Source organism: Anser brachyrhynchus, assembly GCF_964034855.1.
Source record: "Anser brachyrhynchus genome assembly, chromosome: 26".
Taxonomy (NCBI): Eukaryota; Metazoa; Chordata; class Aves; order Anseriformes; family Anatidae; genus Anser; species Anser brachyrhynchus.
In genome coordinates this window covers 5,929,301-5,955,736 of record NC_137719.1, presented here as the reverse complement: position 1 = coordinate 5,955,736, position 26,436 = coordinate 5,929,301, and the positions used below count along the sequence as shown (strand labels likewise).

General features: G+C 41.2%; 1 protein-coding gene across 15 annotated transcripts in view; it reads left to right on the top strand.

The window, feature by feature from the left end:
* Positions 1-1,200: 1,200 nt before the first annotated feature.
* LOC308183005 (uncharacterized protein) overlaps positions 1,201-26,436 on the top strand; it is a 116,425-nt gene continuing 91,189 nt past the window's right edge. For 3 of the 15 annotated variants that reach the window (XM_080568490.1, XM_080568492.1, XM_080568491.1), the window contains exon 1: positions 1,201-2,513. In XM_080568490.1, coding sequence (XP_080424616.1) covers positions 2,072-2,513 — 442 coding nt within the window. In that variant the 5' untranslated portion in view covers positions 1,201-2,071. Of the gene's footprint in view, positions 2,514-7,636; positions 7,707-8,519; positions 8,738-16,111; positions 16,659-17,672; positions 18,756-26,436 lie in introns of those variants that run through there. The other 12 variants (XR_013942201.1, XR_013942209.1, XR_013942207.1 and 9 more) reach the window with 9 other exon arrangements.

Here is a 26,436-nt window from a genome sequence, read left to right as displayed (position 1 = left end):
GGTCTTTGGAAAGAAAGCGAATGGGAAAACATTCCAGAGGATACAGCATAGACATGTCTGTACACTGTCAAACCAAGACTTCCTGGGAAGCCGCTGGAGGTGCGTGTCACAACACAGAAATTGTACTTCCATTCTTTAGAGTAACAGCATTGTCCTCGTGCTAAGTCCGAAGATAACCTGACCAAAATCTTTTGGAAAGATCGGTAATAATTCTCAAAAGCCAGATTTAGCCTTCACTTCTTAGAAAAGTATGGAATTTTTTTTTTTAATGTCAGTTGAATGATTTTTGCACTGTTAAATGCAACCATGAACCCTCTGATAATTCTGTTCAAAAGTGACAGAGTTCAGCAGAGCTCATGGAAGGGCTCAGGACACCGAGCTGCATAGAGAAACAACAGGGAAAAACCAAAGTCTCGTGCAGAAAAAATACGACCTGAGAAATCATCTCTTCCAAAGACTTTGTGTAACCTCAGGCAAGTCACCGGAGTTACACGCACGTGCTGCCCTAATGGCACCGGGCCACAGACAGCCTCAACCCACGCTCATTAGTGGCTGTCTTTGTGCTTGCTTTTGCACCAGTGGCACACTGCTCTCCGCAGACTGCAACCCGTTATACAGACGTGGATAAATAAATTGGCAGCTGGCTATGCTGTCACTGGAAGGCAAGTGTTACCCAGCTGGCTGTAAAGCCTCTCCAGACTTCTTAGTGCCTCTGCAGCTCCCCTCACTGCCAAGATAGGGTAAGAAGTTATCTCGACTGTTTGGATGGCAAGATCTGCAATACGTGGAGGGTGTCTCACTCAGCTCGGCACAGGAATACCTTGTTAGAGGCATTCAAGCATCACTGTAACACAGACAGTAATCTACACTGACAGGCCTCTTAAGATAACCCTCCCATCCTTACAGAGCTTAAAAAGCTGTAGATCAGCTGTTAGAATTCACACAACTCATCTGATCTTCTTGCTTATGAATAATATAGCAGCTTTGTTAGTGCCAAAAAAAAGGTCACAAAAGCAGCTAATAGCTTGTAGTCTGGGAAAGGGTTAGCGTTAAGGTGAGACAAGAGCTCAGCTCCTGCCAAATGAGTCAAGGCAGGGGTACTTTTCCTGCTAGAGCAGGCGCTCTGTTTTACTGTGCTTTACTAGCCTTTCTCAATCAAGTACAAGTGTTGTCAGCACCCTACAAACAGCTACAGTTCGCTTAATTATTAGGCATTTCATATAAAAATAATTGGCCTCATCACCATCCCCCTAGGCTGGGGGGGTAAGTTGTTGGATGGCATCAAAGTAGTTTTATTTGAGAGGCACTGTCAATGCTGCACAAACAGGCAAGCGTTGCTGTTTTACCATTGCAATGGAACATCATTCATACTAATCTTGAACACCTTATAACTGGTTAACTAGCCCAAGCAGAGCTGTACTAGTACACAGATATCAGGCTAAAGCCTCTGCCGAGGCTTCTTATTTTAAAGGGACATGCATAACTATGTGGTTCAAATTCTTAGCTACTATGAGTTGTAATTTCTCAGTTGATTTATAGCTGCAAAGGATCTAGTCCTTGATCTTTAACTTCTAATTCATTTTCTTAGCAGTGAATGTAACATGTGTGTTTGGTAAGAATAACCGACTGCTCTGCTGTTACACCGTGCCATGAGATAAATCATTTATCATGTGTTTCTAATCACGTCACTTGCAGCGCCCAGTAATTAATCTCCCATAACCCTTACTTCATTCTGAACCCCTGAGTAGATCCCAAGGGATATCAGTTGTTAGCATCCATCAGAGGAACGCATCCCCCTTCTTTCCAAAGATTGCTCAGCTACCACAACAGGCAGCATCGTCTCCACTTTGAAATCTGTAATGAGGCCCTGCAGCGGTACAGGAATGACTGCTGCCCTACAACACAAAGAGAAGGCAACTGCAAGCTCTCATGCCACTCTACTAGGTCCACATACGGCGTTGGGCTGGGCTATCAAGTGTGACTTGTCAGTCAAGAACTGGGACCACAACATAGTTGGTGCTGAAAAAACAATCTTATTATAATTACTGTACAGCCCACAAGAAAAGTGTAGATGACAAAATCAGAAGAACACAACTTTGCTAACAGCTTGGCCAGTCGTGTCATTTGCTGTAAAATGAAAGGGAACTGTAAATTGGTAAGGCACGCAAGAACTCAAGTCATGTCCCAAATTGAGGTGCCCTGTTGTGTATCTGCTTCTAAATGCCAGGAGAAATACTGCATTGTAGACACTGAAGTCCCATGTCTGACTCCCTCTCCTTTATACACATCTCTAGTCTCACACAAGCCTCAGAAGTCTGATCTGGACCTCCTCGTGGACCTTTCTGGCTACCTGACCAGGAATGCCAGTGCCTCCCGGGTACAGCAGGAAAGCACCAGGGCTCGCAGAGCTTCCATCTCCCCCAGCTTCTACATCAGCCAGCAGCAGGATAACAGGAGGCAGCACTGGGCTACGCAGAACAACGCTCCGGAAAGAGAAAAGGAGCTTTCTTCAGGTACTACGGGGGCTTTCCACTGGTTTGCACTGCACAGATATAGTTGTAATTAAGCTAAATTGCAATTTTCCTCTTAAGTGATACTAATTTCCTATTGTGTACACTGCCTCAGTTAGGTCACCGTGCCTCATTAGACACAGCATTTCAGGTGCCCAGCTATCAGAGGTTCTGGGCCTGGGAAACCTTTCCCACAGAGACATTCTTTAATAACTGTTATTTAAGTAACACTTTGGGGACCAAAGAAAATTATGTATTTTAAACACTTAAAAAGTATTATTAGTAGTAAGCAATAGAAGTGATTGTGCTGGAATAAAAAACATTTCCTGAAAGAATCCGTGCCAGCCTTAATTACACTCCCATTGTATTTCATCTTCATGCTCCCCACACCGAGAGGGAGGGGTGGGTGGGAGATAATTGGAACAAGGTGAAAATGAGTGCTCATTAAATTGCAGACTACACAAGCACTCATTCCATGTGAGAGGGCTGTAAATATGACTTTTAATGAAGTTATGACATGCTTGCCAATAAAAGTCATTTACTTCACAGTATTACAGTTAATTATACACAGCTGGAGCCATTTATTGCCCATCCCTTGTTAACTTTGCCTGGGCTCATTAACCCCTTCACAGCTCTCTGCTTACGATACCTCCCACACAAGAAGCGCAGGACAAAGGCTTCAGGACTTTTAGGAGGAGTGGGAAGAGCGTAGATGTAGAGAACCTTTGTGAAATACCAAATTCTAACCAAGTTGTGCGCTGTGTTTGGGAAAGTGCAAGTCTGCAGGAACCCATTACAGAAGCATTAAGGAACAACCTGCGAACAAACAGGAATGAGCAAATGCAGAAGCACCAGAAGGAACGTGGAAGTTAGAGGTGTGGATAACTTCTAGATCAAAGTCATCAGGACTGCATATGTCTACAAACAACTTACAGAAGACATGACAAAACTAAATTTTGTCTGTAGCATATTGGTTTTCAAACGGGTAGTTTACAATAGTCTTTTCTGGCCACAAAGACACAATCGAGTATCAAATCACATCAGTACAAGTTCTGTTTTCCCTGCAAGAAACCTCAGCATTCCCTGTATCTTAAAAGTGAAGTTTTCCAGAAACGAAGGCACAACAGTTCAGTTTACCTATTCACTGTTTCTTACATACTTGCTGGTATCCAATCCTTTTGGCAATACGTTAGCCGATGCTTTGTCAGAGGCGCACAGTACCCACACAAAATGGCATGTGCATGGCATGGCAAAAGCTCAACAGGCCAAGATGAGCAGCCTTATTGCTCAGAGTTTAAATGGTGGCATCAGATTAGATAAGAAACTGAGGTGAACAAATGTTGGTTCGGAACAGAGCTAGTGTCAGGCTCTGGTTTACTGCAGCTCAATTTTTAGGTCACTTCTTTTTATGACCTGTTGCAAGTACAAAAGCTTCTTCATCTGCTTTGCTTGTACATGTTGCTTTTGCCTCCTAAGAGCTCCTCAGCTTCCACTGTTCCAAACAATGCAGCTCACTCTTCAGCTCAAGTTAAAGCAGAAGCAGAGCACTTTTGCTGACAAAGCACAATCCTGACTGATCCCTCCCCCCAAAATCTGTTCAATAAATGAAATGCAGGATTTAACGAGTGTTGCTGGGCAGATGTAGAAACCCTGCAGTCAGGAACCCCCACAGCTGACAGCAACCTGGCTCAGTTACCCAGGGACTTGTTTTTTTTTGTCAGAAGACTTTCCAGCACAAGAACTTTTATAGTGGCATTAAAAAGCTTTAAACTACCCCATAAGCTTCAGAATAAAACAGCAGTCCCTTACTGCTGCTCCTAATTAACTTCTAACCTGCTGGCTGTTGGGTTCTTCCCTCTGTTCCTTTCTTTCTAACTGCTAATGAAGTCTGGAAAACACAGCTCTTTATTTTACTAGTTTAGCACAGGTCCTCTGCAGTTCACAGGATTCTTTAGTTACCAGAATATGTACCTCCTACTCTTTTCCTGTAGTCTGAATCTTGTTTGCAAGTTGTGTTAGACAAATGACATGCCATGAGCTAAGGAATTAGTCATTTATATACAGTTAACAGTTGGGTTTAAGGAAAAGTCAGATACTCATTTCCCTCCAGTTCCACTGAAGCAAGCAACAGAGACTGGACTTGACAAGGATTTGTCTAAATGGGAAAGAATGGAAAGCTAAATAGCAATAGGACATCAGCCAGATAATGCTACGATGCAAATTATGTAAATAATAGTTCCCTTGTTCAGAATACACAGTAGACTTCCTAGTGAAAGGATTTGATGCTAGTCTAACAACTGATGTGTTATAAAGGCATCAGAATGGGTTGATGGACAAGTACATACAGCCACATCCAGTTATACAAACTGTGCTTTAAAGCCTTCCCCATCAAAACCCAGAAGTGTAACTTATATGGCTGGGCTTTGTCCATCATGGGTCAGAGAAAGGCCAACATCTAACCAGCCATGATGATCATCCCCTAAGCTTCTCTTTTCCTAGAAAACCTCATAAAGTGATAGTTGGCAAAATAGGAGATTTATTCTAGCAGATATAACCATACAAAACATCAGCAGTAGTGGGATTGGGTTATAAACTACATTCTCTTAACCTGCTGGCAGAACACTGAAACCCAAGACCAATATTTTAATAAACTGGGTTAAACCCTGATTTAAAAAAAAAAAAAAAAGACAAACTCTCCGCCCAGCATGTTACACAACCTTGGCATTATATCATAATTTGCTCTGATTTGCTAATGAAGACTAATTAGTCATATAATTCAGCATGACTATCTGCTCTGACCACTGTAAATCCCACTGTCCCTCAAAATCTTATTTGCTGCCTTTCCCTTCTCCTCTTTTAAGCCCCTGACTGTTACAAGTGCCTTTTATTTAAAGAGAAATTGGATACCTACTGTGTACCTTCTTGCAGGAAGCCCTTCAATATATACTGTCACAATTTTCTCCAGGAATATACTAATAATTACAATGGCTAGGGACTTTTACTATGTTATCTAAGAGAAAGCATCAAACAATGAGTAGTTACTTGTTAAAGTCCAGAAAAAACAAAAAAAAGAGATGGTGATGAGGCCATGGGGTCTTCTAAAGCAGCGATGAGCTGGAGAACAACCAAGAACATTAAAAAAAAATAATCAGAGAAGGAGAGCATAGGCAGACACCTGCTGACAGTAGCTGGGAGAACATCTCTGCCATGGAACTTCTGCTATACTGAGCAGCATTAGATGCAGCACCACAACATTTAGGACTTACTGGAATCGTTCCCACAGCTGGGAGAAACAAGTGGTGTATGTTGACAAGCAGGAGACAGGGCACAAAAACACGAGCCCGGGAAGAAGCTGAAGGAGCTAAAAAAACATGAGATAAGGTTTGCAGTTGGTTTACAGGGGGTTAGAAAGAACCACACTAATAATCAGTGAGCTGTGAAGCATTACACATTCTCAATTTTAGAGCAGAAAAAGTATAATTTTTAATTCAGGTTCATGGATTTACAGGCCACATTAAGGTTATTTCTGCTCAGCAATTTAAAATTTGGAATAGAATTAAAAAACCTGTCGAGGCAAGAAATCCAACAGCTAGATTCAAATTCATGCTCCATGCAAATCCAGCATGACTTCCCCACAATCAAGGATAACCGTCTTTGCTGGAGTTGAGTCAAACAGGAGGTGGGCAGGCAGATGACTGAGAGCACCGACATGTTAGGAGCTTTTCATCTTCGAATTCCGTGTTGCTCAAAGCATGAGCTGGACCACTGCTGCTGACACATCCTTCAGCCTGCTTGCCTTTCCACCCCAGGGTATCACTGTTTCTGTTCAGAGGGGCCTTTGACTTCCCTGTCCTTGATGTAGATAAAACTTTTAAGCTTCATCCTATTGACTGGACTGACTTCAGGCTTTTGGAATATGTTCTTAGACATTAATTTCCTTTTTACTGCCCACGCCCAGAGACAACTCTGACTTTAGCACACAATCTCAGGCTACTGGAATATTAGCAAGACCACTACAGATACAGGAACCATCACTCTTAACTTCCCTGGTGTACAGACTACTGAAGAGGGCAAAGTGGCTGTCACACGTGCAAGCAGACACAGTTATGTTAGGAAGCCATCCAAGTACTGGCTTGGTTAAGAGGTAACTGTACGAAGGCTGGTAGTGCAGCGCTCAGCTAGCACCCCTAGCAAGTAGAGCAATCAGTTCAGGTACAGGCATGATAGGTGCACTTTACTTCTTTATCTAGGGGCCTTTAAAGTTCATTTTTAAGCTTCTCACATTGTTACTCAGTTAACCAGGCTGTAGATTACTTTCAGGTGAGGCCTCTTCCAGTCTCTTAAAACTCTAATTCAGTGCAAAAGGGTATTATTAACAAAGAAAGCAAGTAGTGGCATGACTCACTAACCTAGTTGTGAGATAAGTCATGAGGCAGAGAAGTATTTCACCCCCTTTCTTGCTGAACACTGAGAAGCTAACAGTAAAATATTAATTAGAAAAGGAGCTAAAATTTGCAAAGGCAAAAACATCAGGAATCATGTTCTGATCTCTAGAGTAGTTAAAAAGCAGAACACAGTATCTAGGGAGTAACAATTGATCTGTGGGATCTCTATTCCACTAGAGATTTACAAGGGGAGATGAGAAAAATGTGAGAAGAGTTACGTCTTACTGATGCTGCCTGCAAACACATGACCACAAGAGATTCCTTTCAGTTTTGTCTTCCTGTAATCGCATATTGTGGAAGGCTCTGCACTTCTGTCTTTACTGAAAGACAAATGCAAAGCTTCAGAGAGTGCCTGAATACGAACACACCATTTCACTCTACTCCAGGATCTGGGAAAGTGATTAGGATCTCATGAGCACAGTCAAGCCTCGTACTAGCTTACTACTGCAAAACCTCAAGTCTCGCTGGAGTTGTAATGCCTCATTTTAACTATTTGAGTATTGTTACTTGCAAATTGCAACAAGGACTCTATAGAAAATATTTTATAATGTTCACAGAGACTTAATAGCTATTACTCCAGGTGCTGAACACTGCAGGGGAGGTTTCCCTTTTCTCAAACATGCAGAATATTGGATTCTATGTAATATTGGATTAATGTGGAGATTCTCTGCTGTCTTTCAGAACACCCCAATGGACAGAAAACCACACAAATTCAACTCGGCTAGAAGCCTATAGAGCAAACAAAGACAAGGTACGACACCTGAGAAATCCAGGTCAACTTCAAGGGCTGGAGCAAAGGTGTGAGACAAGCAAGGAGAAGGCAGGGAGGAATGCTTTATAGTACCTCATTACAAAAACATCCTTGGTATTTTCACCCCCACAAGGCAACCATGAGATACAATTGCTTAGAGCCTTCTAAACAGCCAAATCATTTCCAGCTTGCACTGTAATTTAGTAGGTAGCTAGCTGAAAAATCTTCAAGTCCAATTAGACAATAATTGCATGTTTGAATTTGAGCAATTTGTACAGAATAGGACAATTTAAATCTTTCAGAGGACTTAGCTGAATAGCTACTATAAACCTATGCCCTAGAAACTGTCTAAACCTCCCCTGGCACAGCTTGAGGCCATTTCCCCACATTTTAACACCTGGTGCATGGGAGAAGAGCCCGATCCCCACCTCACTACAACCTCCTTTAAGATAATTGTAAAGTACAATAAGGTCCCCCTGAGCCTTCTTTTCTCTAAGCTAAAATTAAATTAAAAACCTGCCTCCCTGTTTCTAAAAGGCTGTTTACACTAGCATGGCTCAAGAAGCACCATGGTCACACTACAGGCACTGTTGCAAACTTCCACCAGCCCAGGCTCTTATTAAGGAACCACAGCAGTGCCCCAAAGCAGCACGAGCAGCACTGCCTTGTGAGGAACCCCAGTGGAGAGCTCACCCTACACCTAACAACCAGGACACCACCAACAGGGTCCAGTCGCCCCATATCTGAGGCAAGTCAGACCTGGAAGCAGCACCAAGGACCCCATCCAGCACTCCCCACCCAGCACGTGCTGGTGTGATAGTGCTGTGTGGGGACTTAATGGGGCTGGTGACCAACAGGGAGCCCATGGGGGGAGCAGTCCTGGGTGGGGCTCATCAGAGCAATCAAAGGGGGCACTCAAAGCCCCCTGGCTCCCTCAGGTGCCTGGGAGGTGATAGCAGCAATACTAGTCTAGGTTTTCTCTAAATAGCAAATATTTTTTTCCTTATTTCTAAAGGCAAACATTTTCACAGGTAAGATATTCCTATTAAAATCTTCAGTTAATACAAGAGAAAATCAGAAAAATCCTATTTTAAAGCTGTGATTCTTTTTGGAGGGACAACAGTCCTTTATGTGTGAGCCCTTACTTAATAAGTTTGTGAAGTGATTGCTTTAGCTACTGTAGTCTTTAATCCCCCTGTTTGCAAGAGCCGTGTTTGCATTTCAGCATCTTACTTTGCTACAGAAGATCTATGCTGGGAAGCTGCTTCTGTGTCAGTGACAGAGAACGGATGCTCTCAGCTTTTCTGTCCCTTAGCCACTTGCACATTTTCAGAGTTCTTCAAGCAGTCTTTTCACATATTCTCTAGAACAGCTGAAGATTACATGTTAGTGGCAAAGGCCTATCTTCTTATTACCTATGGCAGCTTGAAAATTAGAGTAAGTTAAGTGTGTCACACTGCAGTTGAGCTAGGAACAAAAGGAAAAAGGAAAAAAAAGGAAAAATCTAGATCAGGAAGCCTTTAGTCAGTCTTGTGTGGGTGACTGTGGGCAGATAATGTAATGGAAAAGCAAATATGCTGCTAAAAGAAGATTTAACAAGTTTCTTCTTCAACAAGGGGTGACAGACTCATACCACTAACTCACAGTGAAGAGCAACTCAACAGATATTTCTGAAGAAGATACCTGAGGTTCCTCTTCCTGTGAAAAAGCCAGCATTCCTAACCTGCTTTCTCATGTACTCTATGAGCTCTCCCATTTGATTTTTTTATTATTCTGGTGATAATAGTTCTCCTATTATTCTCATTTTTTTTCCTCAGGGCTTCTTACTTAATAATTTTTTTAATCAAATCTCCATAGCATTAAGGAATATAAAGGAATAGAAACAGTAGAGCAGAGAGTTGGTTTCCAAGGTTTCTCTTTTTGTTTTTTTTTTTTTGTTACTACAATTAGGAATTGCAGAATCATATTCACCATATAATGTATCAGTTAGTGCCAACATTCATGTTAATAAATAGATCTTTTGGCTTCTTCTGTGTATGTAAGGATCTTTTTTTAGTAGAGCTCTGTGGGGCTCCCCCAAGATACTACGTTAAAAATGTCTTTGGTCTCAGGTTGGAGAGGTACAAGATTAGCCTCCCTCTTCTTGCCTTATCTCATACTTCTGAGGATTTGCATCCCTCTCATTTGAGTCTGGATTATAGGTTCACTGTCCAAGAAATGTTGCTTCTGCTGGCAGTTGGATCCCTTGAGATATTCATCCATCATCTTTGTGCTCCTCCCTTTCTTTTAATTTCTCTTATGCTTTGTGAGCTCCTGCTTATTAACGCAGCACCGGGGAGGGTCTTGAGGCTGTTCTGCAGAGCGGCATCGAGCAGGATGCTAGCCAGACGTCTATTCCAAAGAGCTAAAAAGATAAGTTCACATACCAGCATTTAAACTATCTCCCTTCAGACAACTGCCCTTCAAGGGACACCTCGGATGCCTCCATCTTTTCAATGAAGATTACAGGCCAGGAAATAAAAAAAAATCTAAGTAGGTGTTAACACTCAGAAACTGCAGTAATGAGTCTAGTTAGATAAGCTGGGCTCGCTGGTGAGCCAGCTGTATGGGAGTGTTTCCAATGAAAAGAAACCTTCCTCAGACGCTCAGATAAAGGCATTTTGCAGGCTATGTAGTTTGACCACTGTTATCCATTTATGCTTAAATACTGAAATAAGGGGAAACAATTCTTGTGTGTCAGTCAATCACCGTATAGCTTCCTGCATTATTTCAATTCATTTCAAGGCAACTGGATACAATTTCCATGATATTAAGGATTACACAATTATCAGAGGAGGGACACTTTGGTCAGACAGTCTTTCTGATTTGTATGGGGGCAGTTTAAAAAAAATCAAAAAAAAAAATCAGTGAGTTATCCTGACCACTATAGAAGTCTTCCGGGCCACAGGAAGAAAGAGAGAGACAATTTTGAGGTTACTGACCATTTCATTTCTTTGATTCCTAAAGCACCTGCAGATTGCCTTAGTTTAGATGTGGTGTTTATCAGGTTTCCTAACCCTTCTTCAGAGGAATTTCTCCCTTCTTCAGGGAGGGCTTTTCAAACTTTGTCCTGAAAGTAGAGGAGGCAAACACAGATTATGAAAAAGGGTCTGATACAAATCTCATCCAAGTGTGGATATCCAGAGGAGCAAAGACCGAAACAGGCCCCTATTTGCGGTTGTCAAAGTTTAATTTTAAGAATGCTGCGTTTTAATTTGGCACACAGCAGGCCTCCCAGCCATGGAGCAGAAGTAGGAGCAGGGAACTTAGAAGGATTAGCTGGCATCTGCTGTGCCTCAGCTCTGGCTGTTAGAAAATGAAATGCAGCAAGGGAGGAGAAAGAGAAGCACGGTAGTGCTGCATTTCCAAATCTCCTTTATTTTCTAGTTTACCACTAATTTTTCAGTTGTTAGCTTCTCTTTTTTTTCTTTTTTCTTTTTTTGCTCTGAGAGCCAAGAGCCTGTAGGAGAAAGTCAGGGCCTATATCTACCCATACAGAATTCAGCTGTCTGTTGTCACTCACTGTAGAAGACTGTAGGCACCATGTCTACAGGTTCTGGCTGAAAATTTACTGATGATGCATTGGTGTTACTGAAATTGGAAGAGTTAGTTTCGGAGACAAACCTGGCTTTGAGATGCTAATGAGCATTGAAGATGGCAGTATTTGAACACCTCAGAGTCAATTTGGTGGAGGGACGTCAAGGGAACAATACAGAGATTGGGGGTGTATACTTTTAGTTCATTTTCTTCACTGTGGTAGCACTTATTCTTGGAAATTAATTGCAGACTGTTGCCGAGTACAGAGCACTAGTGTAAATGTGTTCCCTGCATTGAGTACTTAGTAATGATAATAATTAACAATAGAGACATGCAAACAGTTTTCGTTTAATAGTAGAGTTGCCTGCAAGTGTTTCCATTGTTAAGCTCTTGTCAGAGCTTTGTACTTTTAATTAAAGGGAAGCTGATGCTGGTAGAAAGGTGTTGGATTGACATTGCCTGAAAATGAAATCTTCTGCTTAGCTGCTAAAAAACAACAGACAGAGCTACCTGAGTATAATACATACTCGGCTACTTTTAGAATAAATTTGGGAGAGCCAAGCTCCAAACTCATCTAGAGAGATTGCTTGTGGATTTAAAACATTGTTCAAAAAATGACTTAATCAACAGGTGGGAGAGTTTTGCATTACGGACTGGGTTTGGGGAAATCTGGGTTTTAATTCCTGCTCTGTGACATGTGCTCGGTGACACATGTGGCAAGTCACCACAGCTCCTCAGGAAGTTCAGGACATCTAACACTTCTAGGATGCCCTGCTTCAGGTCTGAGGAAGGGATGAGCTGTGCCTATGAAAGCATGTGTGTTTGTCTCCATGGCTGTACAGGAATTTGAGACATCTACCTCGTCTGTAGTGATGGTTTAGTTCACCGAAACATAGGTATCTGAAGCAGAATTTCATCTTCAAGATGCTTTTCATTGGAATTCTGAGATTTCAGATATTAAGACTGAATTTTTATGTCCTGAGTTGAAGATCCAGCTTTTTTAGCCTAAAGCCTGCATAGACTAACATACTAAGGAGTAACATTCTAGGGCAGATTCTCAGTGGGGAAGCACAGATATTACTTTCACTGCCATTTTTAAAATCATGGTATGGTATTAAAGCAGTGGATTAGTTACCAAATCTATGAAGGCACATAGTTAATGAAAGAAGTATCGCAGAGATAGTGAACTTCACAGGAAGGGGCAAACTTGACTTTACTCTTAATATTTCATTATGCTTCAGGGAACGTGTTGGAGGATTTGTGTCTTTGCATTCTTGCTGTAAGAGATTAAATGGAAAAAAATATTTCCATTAAAACCAAAATAAAACATGTTTTTAAGTTACATCAGAATCCATCTTGCCCCTAAATCTCTTGGCAGCACTGGAGTTTTAGTATTTCCATGGCTACAACTAAATCCATTTCCTAATTCACACTCCAGGTAACAATCAAGATGCCCTAGCAACTATAATCTCTAAACCTGAAAGACATCAAGTTTGCATTTAGTTAACATGTTTAGGAAAAAGTCTTTGGTAGAAGACTTTTCAAAACTCCCCTCTGAATCACATGCTCATATAAATATTGGCGAACAGTGTAGATTATGTGCATAATCTCCTTATATAGCTGAATGCCCTTTTGAATTTTGCCAGTCTGCTTCTGCATTGCACTTGTGATCCCCGGCATGACAGTCATATCTGGATTAAATAAAACGGGATAATACATCTCATCCCCAAAGCAAACCTGATCTTTGCTTTCAACATTCTGTTTTGATCTTGCATTTTCGTTTTGCATACATATATATCTTTGTGTGCCTCTGTGTGTATGCTCATTTTAAATCTGCATATATTCCTTCATATAATGTTATTCAAGCTTAGTTCTAACTGCTTTGTTTTTTCAAGTCACGTCATCCTTGCTGGAACCACCCTATCCTATTTGATGGTAATCTTCAAAAACCTAGTGCTTAGATATCAGATGCTTACGTAATTTAGCAGTGAAGAATCATTTGCTAGTTCCTCTGACTTCAGTTGCAACTATTGGTACTATAACATCTGCTTACTTTAGGAGCAGAAGGTGTAATAGTTACCCAAGTTTTCCTAGAATTAAGGAGAGTCAATTGGATAAAAAAAAAAATAAACAGAACACCAGAAACACCAGGAAATATGACAGGCCACAAAAGCCAAGGATGTAGGGAGGTACAATGATCCAAAAGAACTTTCAAAACCAATTATTATGAGTTTATTTAAAAGTAAATCACCGTTTAAGAACCATGTGGAATAGAAATAGTTTCAGTTTCATGATTCACTGTGATGAAGAAGTGTAACTTTTTTGTCTTACCCTATGTTTCAAGAAACAATTTCTCAGCCTCATGCCAGAGACAAACAACATAGCAAGATTTCAGGAACATGGAAACTGAATTTAACATCAAAATCCTGGGAAAGACTGTTTGAATTTTATAATCTGTATGTTCCAGACAAATTCATAACTAGCACGGTAAAAACAATATATTGGTATAGGTTTTTTTAATTGAAATGGGTTTTGTTTTTAACTAAAACATATACCCTCCTGGTTGTGGATTACTAACAGGTGTTTTATACCAGTCTCTCTCTATTCCTGCTACAGAGGAATAGCAAAGTAGCAAAACCATCTTTATTCCACTCTATCATTTTAGCCATACCCATAAAGTGCTGTAAGCAATCAGATGAATTCTGATACAAGGGGTCCCAGCCTGAACCAGGTATCTGTTACAGCTTTGCTAATTTCCCAGTGAATGATCAACCAACAGTTGTAGCAGCTGTGATAAGAGGATTCTTGTTTACAACAACATTCCAGATAGCCTGCTTTTGTTTTAATAGCACGTTTTTCATCTTCAGTCTAGGAGTCTGTCATAGAGAGGTACTATAAATTACTGCCACAGCATGCTCCTTACCACCTACAGTCTTTCTGTGGCGATATATGACCCATAAATCTTACTGACATTCTTTTCCATGGCTCTTTTAATGCTCTCCCCTTTCTCTCTCCCTCTTCTCCCCTTCTGTGAACAACTCCAACATGTTTTTTTTTTGTTTTAAAAAAAGGACAAAAAGCATGAAACAAAATGGAATCAGATTTTGTGGGGAAACCTGGTTGTGAACACACTAAATTAATCAGCTCCAGATAAAGAGACCTGCTTCTTTACGCACTTTGCAGCCTAGGAATTGCTGAAGGCTTTGGCATGGAAAATAAGCTCATTTTAGCATAACATCAGTAATAGATTTGGTACTAGCATTTCAGTAATCCAGTTCATTACAGATTTCTTTCCAGATATCACTGAGTGTTCTGGGTAAACGGTTGCCACATGTTCCGCAAAAAAAGGAATTACATTAACTTTTTGGGATAACTTCATGTCATTGAAGTAAACTTGGTTGGTGGCCTCTAGAGATCCATTATCAGTTTCAAGCACACTAACTCACAAAGAGATAATACATACACACAAAAGACTGTAAGAATTAATTTCATTGCATTTAGAATGGATAGATTCTTTCCAAACTATTAGCAAGAAATTGCTTAAATGATCTATATAATAATTTCTCCCCAAATCTTCCCATTGGCTCATTGGACAATTTGACAATATCACAGATAGATGCTTCTATTATTTCTTACTTCATTATTTATTTTGCTTTTTGTTCTGTTACATTTATTCTATTTAGAGAGTAACACCTCTGCCAACTGCAGTTTAATTGGTATCTAAGTCCTGGCCTGCATTTACATTTTACTAGAATAATAATGTTGGTAAGGATTTTTTTAATAAAAGAATTATGCTGCTATGAACACTTTTGTGGATGCAATTAGGTTAGTATAAAAGTGATTTATACTGATTTAGTTCTTCCCCTACTCTATGGTAATAGCTATCTAATTATAAAGTATGTTTATACTGACACAATTGTATCCACAATCCTGGTACGCTTTTTCATTCTTCATTTGTCTTAATGTAAATTCTGTCAAAGGAAAATGACACATGCACATACATACACCCACAAGCAAGATCATCAAAGTCCTGAAAATCTATTTGGTCAAATTCATCAGAAGATAATTCTGTCTCTGGGGCTTTAATCTCTAAAGAGCAAGATCAGTTTGCGGTGATCGTAACTGCTTGATTTGCATTGCAGCAGCCATAAAAGACTCCCACAGTGCATAAAAAAACACCATTTGGGGAACTTCCTTGAAGAAAATGGGATCAATAGCACTGTAAGGAGCTAAATTGCTGTTACTGAAAATGTATACTAGATTAACTTAACCCTTTAAACTCTGCATACAGCAGATGTAATAAAACTCCTAAATCAACCTGTACTGATGAAAGAATCAAGAGTATCTGCCACACAATCCTGTGATCTCCTATGGAATAAACAAAGCTCTGAACAGACGGCATACAGTGAACTGATAGTATTTCTCTCTTTTTTAAAAATATGCTCCTCAGTAGGCACCACCTGGAATATAGTGCTCTGTTCTGCACCTCCCAGTGCTTAAAGGCCAGACTACACGGAGGGAGGTAATCCAGGAGCATTTGGAGGTGTTATAAGGGAAAACAGAGCTTAGAAAAGGGGTGACCCAGTTAGGGGGCAGGACTGTGGACACTTAAAAAGTCACCATGGTTGTTGCCAGTTCGCAACAAGCCATAGTGATGGTGGCAAGGACTGTCTTCCCCCAAAACCTGTGCTGGGCGAAGAAGCGGGGTAGGGCAGGCCCTGCAGGCCTGTTACTGGCTTTACCTGGAGCAGCCAGCAGCTGGCCCTGGGCAAGGCTGCAGGGAGAAGGCTCGCTGACAGAAACCTGCTTGGCTTAAGGTGCTTATGGAGACCTGGGCTTGCTGCGGTGGCAAACGTGAGGTGAAGCAAGCAGCATGGGAGAGGTTTACTAAATATACGGCTTGCTTAGCTCTCATTCTGCCGAGGGCAAAAGGTGCTCCTCCTGGGCTCTGGCTGAGCTGCTTTTAAACCGTGTTGTGTGGTGGGGCTCTTCAGGAGCAGGGAGAGTTCTGTGTGGGGTTAGGGACCTTGTGGGTCTAGGGACCTTAGGGGATTTGTGGGTCCTGCCCCGCAGCCCTGCCTGCGGCGCAGAGTGCAGTGGTGACCTGTGTGAGCTCTGGTAAAACCCTGCAAGCCCTCAGGGTAGAAGAGCAAAGCCAGCCTTGCAAAGGAAGAGCAAATAACAAAGTTAAAAAGCAAGCAAACTGCCTAAATCAGCCTGTTCTTTACAATGTGGGGTGGGCAGGGAGCCTTGCTGCAGGTGCAGGCCCAGCTGGGCACCTGCCCCAGGTGCTGCTGCCAGCACAGGGGCCATTAACAGAAGGTTCTGGAAAGGACAGGGAGCAAGGAGTGTGCTGGGCTGTGGTGCTGAGCAGAGGTAAGCAGCCTTTGTTTTTGTTTTTTTTAAATGGTATTTAATGTGTATCTTTTAAATCGAATCATCGAATCTGCTGCCTTCTAATGTGTGTGTGTGGGGGGGGCTTCTTGTGTTGAGAAGTGTTTTTTTTGTCCGTGGCTTGTAGGAGTGTGCAGCTGGGAGGTTTCTGAGACGTTAAACACAGCTTTTTTTCTTGGTGATTTTCAAATCCAAGCCTGTGTTTGTGAAGAAGAGAAACTTTGTATTGAGAATTCTGTGCATTTCAAGCAGTGTGCAAAGGTGGAAGTAGAGAAAAAAACAAAACAAAAACAAAAAAACAGAAGGTCTATTGCGCAGGCTGGTGAAAGTGTTCTTGAGTCTTGCTCGGTAATTTGAAAAGTTAAGTGGATTGCAAGCAGAGCAGTCAGAGCAATTAGCTGAGCTAATGTGACCACGATAAATGTAAAAAGTAGTCAATGCTAGTGAAAGAAATTGGCTGTTGTTAACGTCCAAAAAATAAATAAAAAAGGGCCATTATGGAAAGGTCAATTCAGGGGAGTAATATTCAAGTAGATGCTAAAAGAAACAATTGCACTAATTGATGCTTAATTTTATGAATGCTTCAAAAGCCATGAGTGAGGTGGGAATTAGGCAGCAAAAGGAAAGCTCAAAAACTTTGAATTTAAGGCATCTGAAATGCTTCTGGACCGGGCTGGGTGAGCAGTTGGATGCAGCGCTGTGGCATGTGAGGTTCGCTGGTTTTGAAGCGTTACGCTTCTCTGTGGAGGAGGAACATGGCAGGCACAAAAAGCCTTCCTTAAAGAAAGCATAAAGCGTCCAGCCCATGGAATAACATTGCCCACAGGCTCCCCGTGTGTATGTGTCCCTTATGCTAACCATCTGTTAAGTCAGCCACAATACAACGGTCGAATTCTTTAGCTTGCTGCCGTACCCCCCAAATGCAGCCTTTTTTCTTGCAGGCGTGAGTTTGGTTGGATGTTGCTTCCGTAGGTGTCAGTTACCAGTGTGGTTTATTTTTTTGGGTGTCTTTTTTAATAACTTGTTCTGGATGTGGTCAGTGCCAATCAGTTAAATTGGATCCCAACTGACCTATGTGGTCAGTTAATTTTATTTGTTTTGATCAGATTAAGTTCCTTAGTACCATTCAAGATTCAAGCATTTCTCCAGTCATGACTTTTAATAAAGATTAAGCATAAGCAGTCTTTTGGGTCTCTGTATAAAATGTTTTATAGTAACACCAAATTGCAAGGGTATTTAAGTGTTAAGAATGAAGAAGGTGAGTTACGTAGATAAAGTGCTATGGTAACTTTTCATGTCCAAGAATAAAGATTAAAATAAAGGGATTCTAGAAAAAGTTACTTGAATTGCCCTTAAGCCATACAGCATGATCTAATTCTGAGATCATAAAAGGAAAATCCTCCTTGAGGCATGCCCACAGTAGAGAAGTGAGAGAGAAGGGATCCTACTGCCTGCTGCTGGTAGGCAAGTGGCTGAGGATGGAGCAGAGCCACAGCTGATCTTCCTGGTCCCCCCTCCTGTGCCAGGGGTTGTGAAGAGATGGCCAGACAGCCCAAGGTCTTCCCATTGCCTCTCATCCCTTTCCACTGATATGCTGGTTCGTTCCCCGTGCAGTCCCTGTTAGGCCCTATATTTACTGGGGAGGAAAATCTGCCAGGATCTGGCTGAAGCTGAATTGCAAGAACACAAGAAGGAAGCTAAGGCTTTTCCGAGATGCCAATGGGACAGCAAATCAATATCCTTGTTCAAAGAGCAGAATGAGCGGAGTTTAGAGTGAAACTAATGGGAGGACCAGGAAAGAAAAGCCTCAACTGCTGTTGCCATGACAAATAATGACAAAAAATGACTGAAGCGTTTTAAAGGTAATGTTGCAATAGAAGATAACCTGTGAGTTGCTTGTTTATAATTGGGCTGGGCTCTGTCAGCACTTGTTAAGGCTGAGAGCAAGCGCTCTGCAGGATGCGCAAACAGTGCGTGCACAGGGTGATGCACAGAGGGGGAGATAAAGCTGTTGTGAAAAGGCGCTGAATTTAATTCTCCTGGAAGCAATTTTTTTAATTCGTGCTGGGAGGAGTGCAGGTAGGCAGCCTCACCTAATGCCCAAAGACAATTGGTAATTGGGAGTCCTAAGCTGTTTTGGAGAGGGGAATATAACACAGCAGACCAGATAACGAGAAGTTGGACTGTCTTTCTGTTCCTTCATTTGTTGTTTTTGTAGTGTATTGTTCTGGGAAGTTGCTTTGCTTTTTTGTCACCTTTTAGATGAATAACATCTATAAAATAGGAGTAGTGGTGTTTTGAAACGTGTGAGGGAGTGGAAGTTGAGGGGGAAGAAGAGAGAAGAGAAATGGTTGTTGATGTTTGGTCTTTCCCCACTGGGTGAAGGTTGAGGGGTGAGGCATTGCTTGCCGCTTCAGTAATGATAATGAGTCGGATGAAAATGTGCACTTTAGTATTACAGAAGTGCTGCAACAAGTATAACCAGCAGGACTGCAGACCTATCACTTTACGTTTCCAAAGATGATTTATGTGTGTATGAATGAGTTTTCTTTTTCTCCCATTCATCAGAATGAATTTTAGAAGTAGTCAACGTGGAGCCTTTCTCTTAACTTCTGATCCATACCCAAACTCAAATTTTAACTTTGTGGCACTGTGAGGCTGCAGACCTTTTAAGTTTTGTTTTGTTTTCTCTCTGAGAAGCATTTTGAGATGGATTACTTATGGCTTCTTCAAACAATACTTACACGACAGTAGTTAGCTGCCTATTTATTTATTTAGTCTGTTTCCCCACCCAGAAATACATTTCTCCTGTTTTCCTTTCCCTCCCACTCCACCTACAAGAATCGACAGCTTTTAAATAGTTCTTCTAAAAGTTAAGTTCCTGTGCACCACTGTGTGGATGCGTGTGGATGAGCGATCGCTGTATGCTGCAACTTGAGTTTGAGGAGGATGCAGAATGAAACCAGTTGTGGGGGTGTGGTGGTTTTATTTGTTTTAAGTCACACGTGGTTGCATTCTACTTGGTGGCAATTTATCTACACAATATTAAATGGCAGCAGCATGGTAGACTTTTATTATTATTATTTGTGAATGTACGAGTAACTACCAGAACAGAAATGTAAGATAATATCTAACAGATATGAAGAAAAGCTAAGGGTGGCCAAGTGTGCATGGAAAACTAAAGGCATCCAAGACTAGTATTTTGGGAGCTACAGGCTTAAAATTTATATATACGTATACTGTTTAAAAAAAAAATCCTTACTTATTGGTATTCTTTTACCATATGCTGTACCTTCCTTGTGTTTTGGGACCGCTCATTTACTAACCCCATGGTGCTGATAGCAGGTGTCAGTACGGCTAAATCTTGTAATCCAGGGAGTACAAAGATTGTCAGCAGAGACTGACCCAAACCAAATCCCTGTTTGTGAGATCACAGACAAGATACCAGTCTAAAGTCAGAATTTGCCATTGATGCTTACTATGGTGGAAGCCAACTGAGACCTTAGGGAAGTTCAAATCCTATATGGAGTGCTGTCTGGGTGTTGTTTGAATAGTTGTCCTATTGAGATTTTCTGCAATAAGCCAGGCCAAATTTACACACACAATTTCCAACAAGGGTTTTGATTCGCTTTCTCAGGGCTTTGGAATGAAATTGCTTTGGCCACAATAGCTTTATTAAATTCCCTCTGCTAGTTACCTTTGTAAACTGCCTCTCATAGGACAGTGTTATGAGAATAGAAAACAAGTCATCTGTCTGCACTGGGATGGGGTGGGCTGTTTGTAATTTTAAAATAGTCAGTACTTTCTTCTGTGTGATAAAGGCTTTAATGGCAAATTTATTGCTGTATTCAAAATAAAATGTGTGCACTTTGGGAATTTTTCCCTTCTTCAGTCATTCCAAATAGATCGTGTATTTTTTTATTTTTTTTTTAAAAGACTGTAGGCACCTCATGTTAACAGGCTGGGTTTTAGGCACTGCACAAATACTGGTAGCTAATAGTTTCTTTTTGCAGGTTTGAAGACTATGCTGTGTTCTTTGAGAAACAGGCTGAATGAGCTAGTACCATTTTCAATGCAAAAATAATCCTGTAATATAGGAAGTGCATAGTGGTTAATACTCGTACTGCTCCCGTTGGCCTGTAATGACCACAGACCGTCAGAATGAAATAATTCCAACAGGGAGTGACTTTACAGCAATAATAGTATATGTGAAGGCATCAAACATTCATGACCATACCTGAGGCTTTCTAGTCCATAAACCTTCTTTGAACTCAAGTAATAGAGTTATCAAAAAGACAGAGCAACTGTTTGTCATAAATGTGCTATATTCACAGGTTTTGCTGGAATGCTGTAGTATATGGGGTACATCGGTGTAATTTGGTCTAGTGTATAACAGATTAGCCAATACCCAACTCCTGTGGTGGTTTTTTTTTCCCTTTTTCTCTTGTTGTTTAACCCTAGCTGGCAGCTAAACACCACACAGTTGCTTACCTACCCCTAAGCAGGATGGGGAAGAGAATCAGAAGGGTTAAAGTGAGAAAACTCATGCGTTTGGATGAAGTCAGTTTAATAGGTAAAGCAAAGCTGTGCACACAAGCAAAGCAAAATAAAGAATTCATTTGCTGCTTTCCATTGGCAGGCAGATATTTAGCAGTTCATAGGATAGCAGGGCTCCATCGCGTGTAACAGTTACGTGAGAAGGCAAATGCCATAACTCAGATGTATTTTCCCTCCCAACCCCCTTCCTTATCCTTTTGCTCAGCTTCTGTTGCCGAGCGTGACGTCCTGTGGTGTGGAAGGTCCCTTTGGGCTGCTGGGGCCAGCTGTGTGCCCTCCCGGCTCCTCGTGCACCCCGGCCCACCCGCTGGCAGGGCGGTGTGAGGAACGGAAAGGCCTTGACCCTGTGCGAGCCCTGCTCAGCAGCAACTAAAACATGGGTGTGATTCCAACACTGTTTTCATCACAAATCCAAAACATAGCACCATGCCAGCTACCTTGAAGTAAATTAACTGTATCCCAACTAAAACCAGCACACTCCCTTCTGAGGGTAAGCATTTTATGTGATTCTGATTTGTAATCCTTCTAGGGTATATAGACCATGTGGAACTTTGTAATGTCATTTCTATTTTAATTGAAAGCCAAAAAATGCATGTTCTTGTCTTCACTTTTATTTCCAGAGTCTTTCACAGGACACTTTCTTATACCAAGACTGGTATATTTAAGATTTTGTCAATGTGGTAGTTGTCTTCCAAATACTGTTTGGACTGGATCTGTTAGTCGACTGACTTAATATATTACATGATTTAAATGGAATGTTACGTTACGTGAAGCTTCCTACAAACCAATTATACAGCCTCATACGCCAGTCGATGAAAATTGTGTTCTCGTAATCCATGTCCTGCTGAACCTTCTGAATGTGGAGAGGAACTTAGTGTGCCATAGGCCAATGTAAAATATCCTGTACAACAGTGAAATCGATGCACTGGGCTTCACTCCCCCTTGTAAGTGGCTATTAGAGAGGTCAGGAAATACATACAGATGGTGCTATTTATAAAAATAGTTTTAATAGAATCCTATAATGTGAGCTTTTGCTTCAAGTTTTGCCAGTAAAAAGCCCAATGAAGTCAGTGAAATGCGTGCTGTTACTGACTCGAACAGATTTTCAGATTGTGCCTTCAGGAGAGAGATGACAGACTGTGCTACAAATTGTTCTCATACAACAAGGCATTTTAGCAGTACTCTAGGCAGCCTTGAACAAGCTTTATCAGAGGGAAAAAAAAGGTCAAATTATAACACATTGTGTAGTTTTGACGCTGTGATTTTTTTATTAGATTTTGAAAGAACTTGGGATCCCCTACTGAAATCGTTGTTTAATTGTGTCTCCTATCTTTGTAGAAAAGGGTCAGAAATTGACTTTAAAAGGTTTCAGATCTTTTCCGTAGGAAAATACATTTTCTAAAGTCAGAGGGGTCTTTGCAAGAAGCAGGAGTACCTGGCTATCAGTTCTTACCGTTGTTTCTGTGTTGTATGATACTACTGGAATGGAATTTAAATTTCAAATTTCAAATAAAAGTATTACTGTTCAGAAGTATTTAAAAAAGCAGCAACAGCAAAAGCCTGAAACTAGATAAATTTCATTTTTTTTTCTATTTTGTCACTTTAAAACAGGGAGAATAAAAGAACATCCCCAAGTTCAGTCCATGTTGATTATTGAATTTCAAATTCAAAGCCACTTTTTGTAACTCAGTAATAAACTTCCAAAAATGTGATGGTGGTATGGAAATTGCTCATGCAGACAGGCTCAGGTAAAGCTGTTAGCAATTGTCACTACAACACCTGCAGTGCAAGTGGCCGGCTGATGAAAACAGTGGAGAGCTTGTCTTGTGTCCCTGTTGGGGAATAACAAATCTGGAGGGGATCCAGCTCTAAGTGAACCCGGCACCCATGAGCTCTGCAGCACTTGCAGTCAGATTGTCTATGTAATTAGCTGTCTCAATCCTGTTTTGAAAACCCAGCCACTTCTATTAGGTACTGAAGTGGGAGCTCAACTGTTTATCAGATACAGTGCTCCCTGCAACTGCTCATCCCTTTTGGGGATGAGACTTCCGATCAGGCGTGTTACCACACCTAGGGGAGCGTGGGGGTTCCTAGTCACTGACTTCAGTGAATGAAAGCTGCAGTTCCTTAATTAGGCCGCTTTAGGGGCTATTAATATCAGACTAGCTCTAGCTGTGAATGCTTTTTAGAGGTATAAGTTAAAGGTCTTTACCAGCAGAATCAGTGTCAAACCTCTACCGTTTAGAGTAAGTGTTAAATTTAATGACCCGTTCTGTGGCTCTGTCCTGTCCCTTAACCACAGCGTGACATCCGCACGCAGGGCTGACCGATCCGAAAGTTCATGCTCTGAAGCTGGATGGGAGCTGCAGCTGCCTTATGTAAGTGGCCTTGACAAGCCGTTTTCAAGGCCAGTGGTGCTTTTTATGATTTGGCGTTGTTCTGGGCAGGGTATTTCTCTCGGGCAGGTTTCCACGTCCTAATATATCCTGAGCAGGAAGCGCCTCTGAGCTGTGCTACTCCAAGGAACTCAGTGTTTCTATCCTATGGCTACGTCTGTCCTGGGTTAATGGTTGCTTTAGCCTGCCCTCAAGATTGCACTCAATCAAGGTTTGTATTCTAGAGCAGACAGCAGTTTGAGCGTGCTGTCCAGAAGGATAATTCAGGATGTATGCAGACTTGTGGGATGACCATGAATACAGCGCGTGGATGGGGTACAGACCATGCAGTGTTTGTTATCCCCGTTACTCAACAGCACAGGCATAATGTGCAGCTCTGTCAGTCAACAGAAAAATGCTCCAGAGTCTTCCCCTGCCCAAGTTCAGGCACTGACATTGCTAGCTGGCCTAAAGAAAGGGAAAGGATAACCTCAGGATTCTGGAGTTTCAGCTGACGTGAGTCAGTGAGGAAGTGGGAAATTTCTTTCATTTTTTCCTTTTTCAGTTCTTGAAGTACACTTGAAAGAAAGCAAACCTGGATTCTGGCACTGGGCTGTAGACTACTTACTCATTGTGCTTAGGACAGTCATCAGTTGGCTGAGAAATAATCTACCAGAATAACAGTTGTCTTCTAGTGTGAGAATCCCGGAAATCTGCAAAGATCCACGAGGCCGGAGTCTTTTTAGTGTTAGCATTTCTGAGCCAGGCTCAAGGCCTGGGAAAAATCATAATGGCTTTGTTTCCAGACATCTTCAGTGCTAGAAAAGAAACCAAATTATTCATTAATACCAATAACTTCTGTTATAAGTCGAGAGGGACAGCAGCGGATTTTGATGTAGCTGATACCAAGTGCTAGATGATCTGATGTGACTGATGATCCTGGCTCTGTACTGTCTGCATGTATGTATGTTTCCTATTGGGGACATCTAGGTGGCACTTTAATAATAGTAATCTTAATATACTCCTTGGAAGTGCACTGTAGCAATTTTAAGGGCATTAAAAATGTCCTGATGTTACAAACAAAAAAACCCCACCTATTTGTGTGCTTTGTATCCAGTTAGGTTTGAGGGAATCCTCTTGATATTGTGAAATGCAGAATGTGTCTGGGACTTAGCTGCATTCAGAGTCTGTCTCTGAGATCTTTGCATCCACGGTGCATTATGCTTTTCACATCTTAAGAGTGAAATGTGGTTTGAAAGCACTTTGATTAATAGGTCCTGCTCAACGCCTTGTCTCTGGGCTAGAGAACCGGGCGCCTTGCTGTTTCCATGTCATTTGCAGAGCAGTCTCTTGTTGTGTGTGTGTACTCGTACACGTCAGCGTGGTGCTGCCTGTGGATTGCATTAAATACTTCACCCTACGCCTGTCTAAACTTCTAAGCATTACAGTTGTAGACTGTGCATGTAAATAATTTATGAAAAACATTGTATGGATTTTAAGTCTTACCCTTTTAGCATCTGCCTTTTCATCTCTGAATGTTACTTGTGTATTACACGGCTGTGATAAATTGGCTATTTAGTGAATTGGTTATGGTGGATTTTCAGGAGAAAGCTGAAGTAGCTGTTACTCACGTAAATATGCAAAACTTTGCTGGTAACAAACTAGAAAAAAAGGCTAATTAGTATAATTACTGTCATTATGATTCTAATTTAACTGCATAGACTTGCACTGCAGCAACATCAGAGCTGTCACATTTGCAAACTGCATAATTATATGTATTAAGTTCTGTCTCTGTTGCATCCAATATATAAAATGTGCTGTTACCTTAAATTGCTCCAAAAAAGAAGTCAAAATGTCATTAAAGGTCTAGCTTGATTTTTCTTGATTTTTTTTTTCTGATTACCAGTGAAAGGTGAAACAAAAAGCTTTTCTAAATAAACGTTTTATGAATTCTATCGAATTTTTTAAATAGGTGGTGAGTTGAAAATAACAAATCTGAGTGTACAAGAATGTATTTATACATTCATGCCTGTGTTTCTAAGTCCTAAATCCTACTGCCACGTACTTACTGGTAGCACAGATCGTCACTGGAGTGTCAGAAATCCTATCCCACCAAAAGTTTCATAATAAGTGTCTTTCAATCTATCTGTTAGGGAGCAACTTTCTCTAATCAGGACAGTGTGAGTACTGTCTGGCTGATGTCGCGTGGCATTCTTCTGGGGAGGTCATATAGAATAATGTCAACTGTGAAATCTTAAGTGGCTGTAAATGTGTTGCGTATTAAATTAAACATTCAGTAAGATATCTTAGAGACTCCTCAATTACTTAGTTCGTATCTGAAACTAACCTGAAGGGAGAGGTGGGTGTTGTCAGTGCTTTGGAAGATAGGATACAACTTGAAATAATTTTGATTCATTGGGAAAATGTCCCTGTATCAAAAGGATGACATTTAATGAAGACAAGAAAGGAGGAAGCAAATGTAAAGATATGTAATATGGAATAATTAGTGAGGAGGTAGAGGATGTGGTGTTACGAACTGAGTCAAAATGGGATTCAGCTGCAGAAAAGGCAAACAACATTTTTGGATATTGGACCCATATTGCATGTGGAACACAGGAGGTAATTATTCCACTCTGCTTAGCGTTGGCGAGACCTCCCCTGGGGGAACGGTACATGCCTCGGGTGCTGTTGTGTGGAGAAGATAGTTCGATGGGGTGGAAAGAATCCAGCGATAAGCAACAAAGAAAGTAAAAGCTCCCAGGGAAAAAATGACTTGCAGGAAAGGTTGAAATTACTGGGTTGATTTATTGTAGTGGGGAAGAATAAGC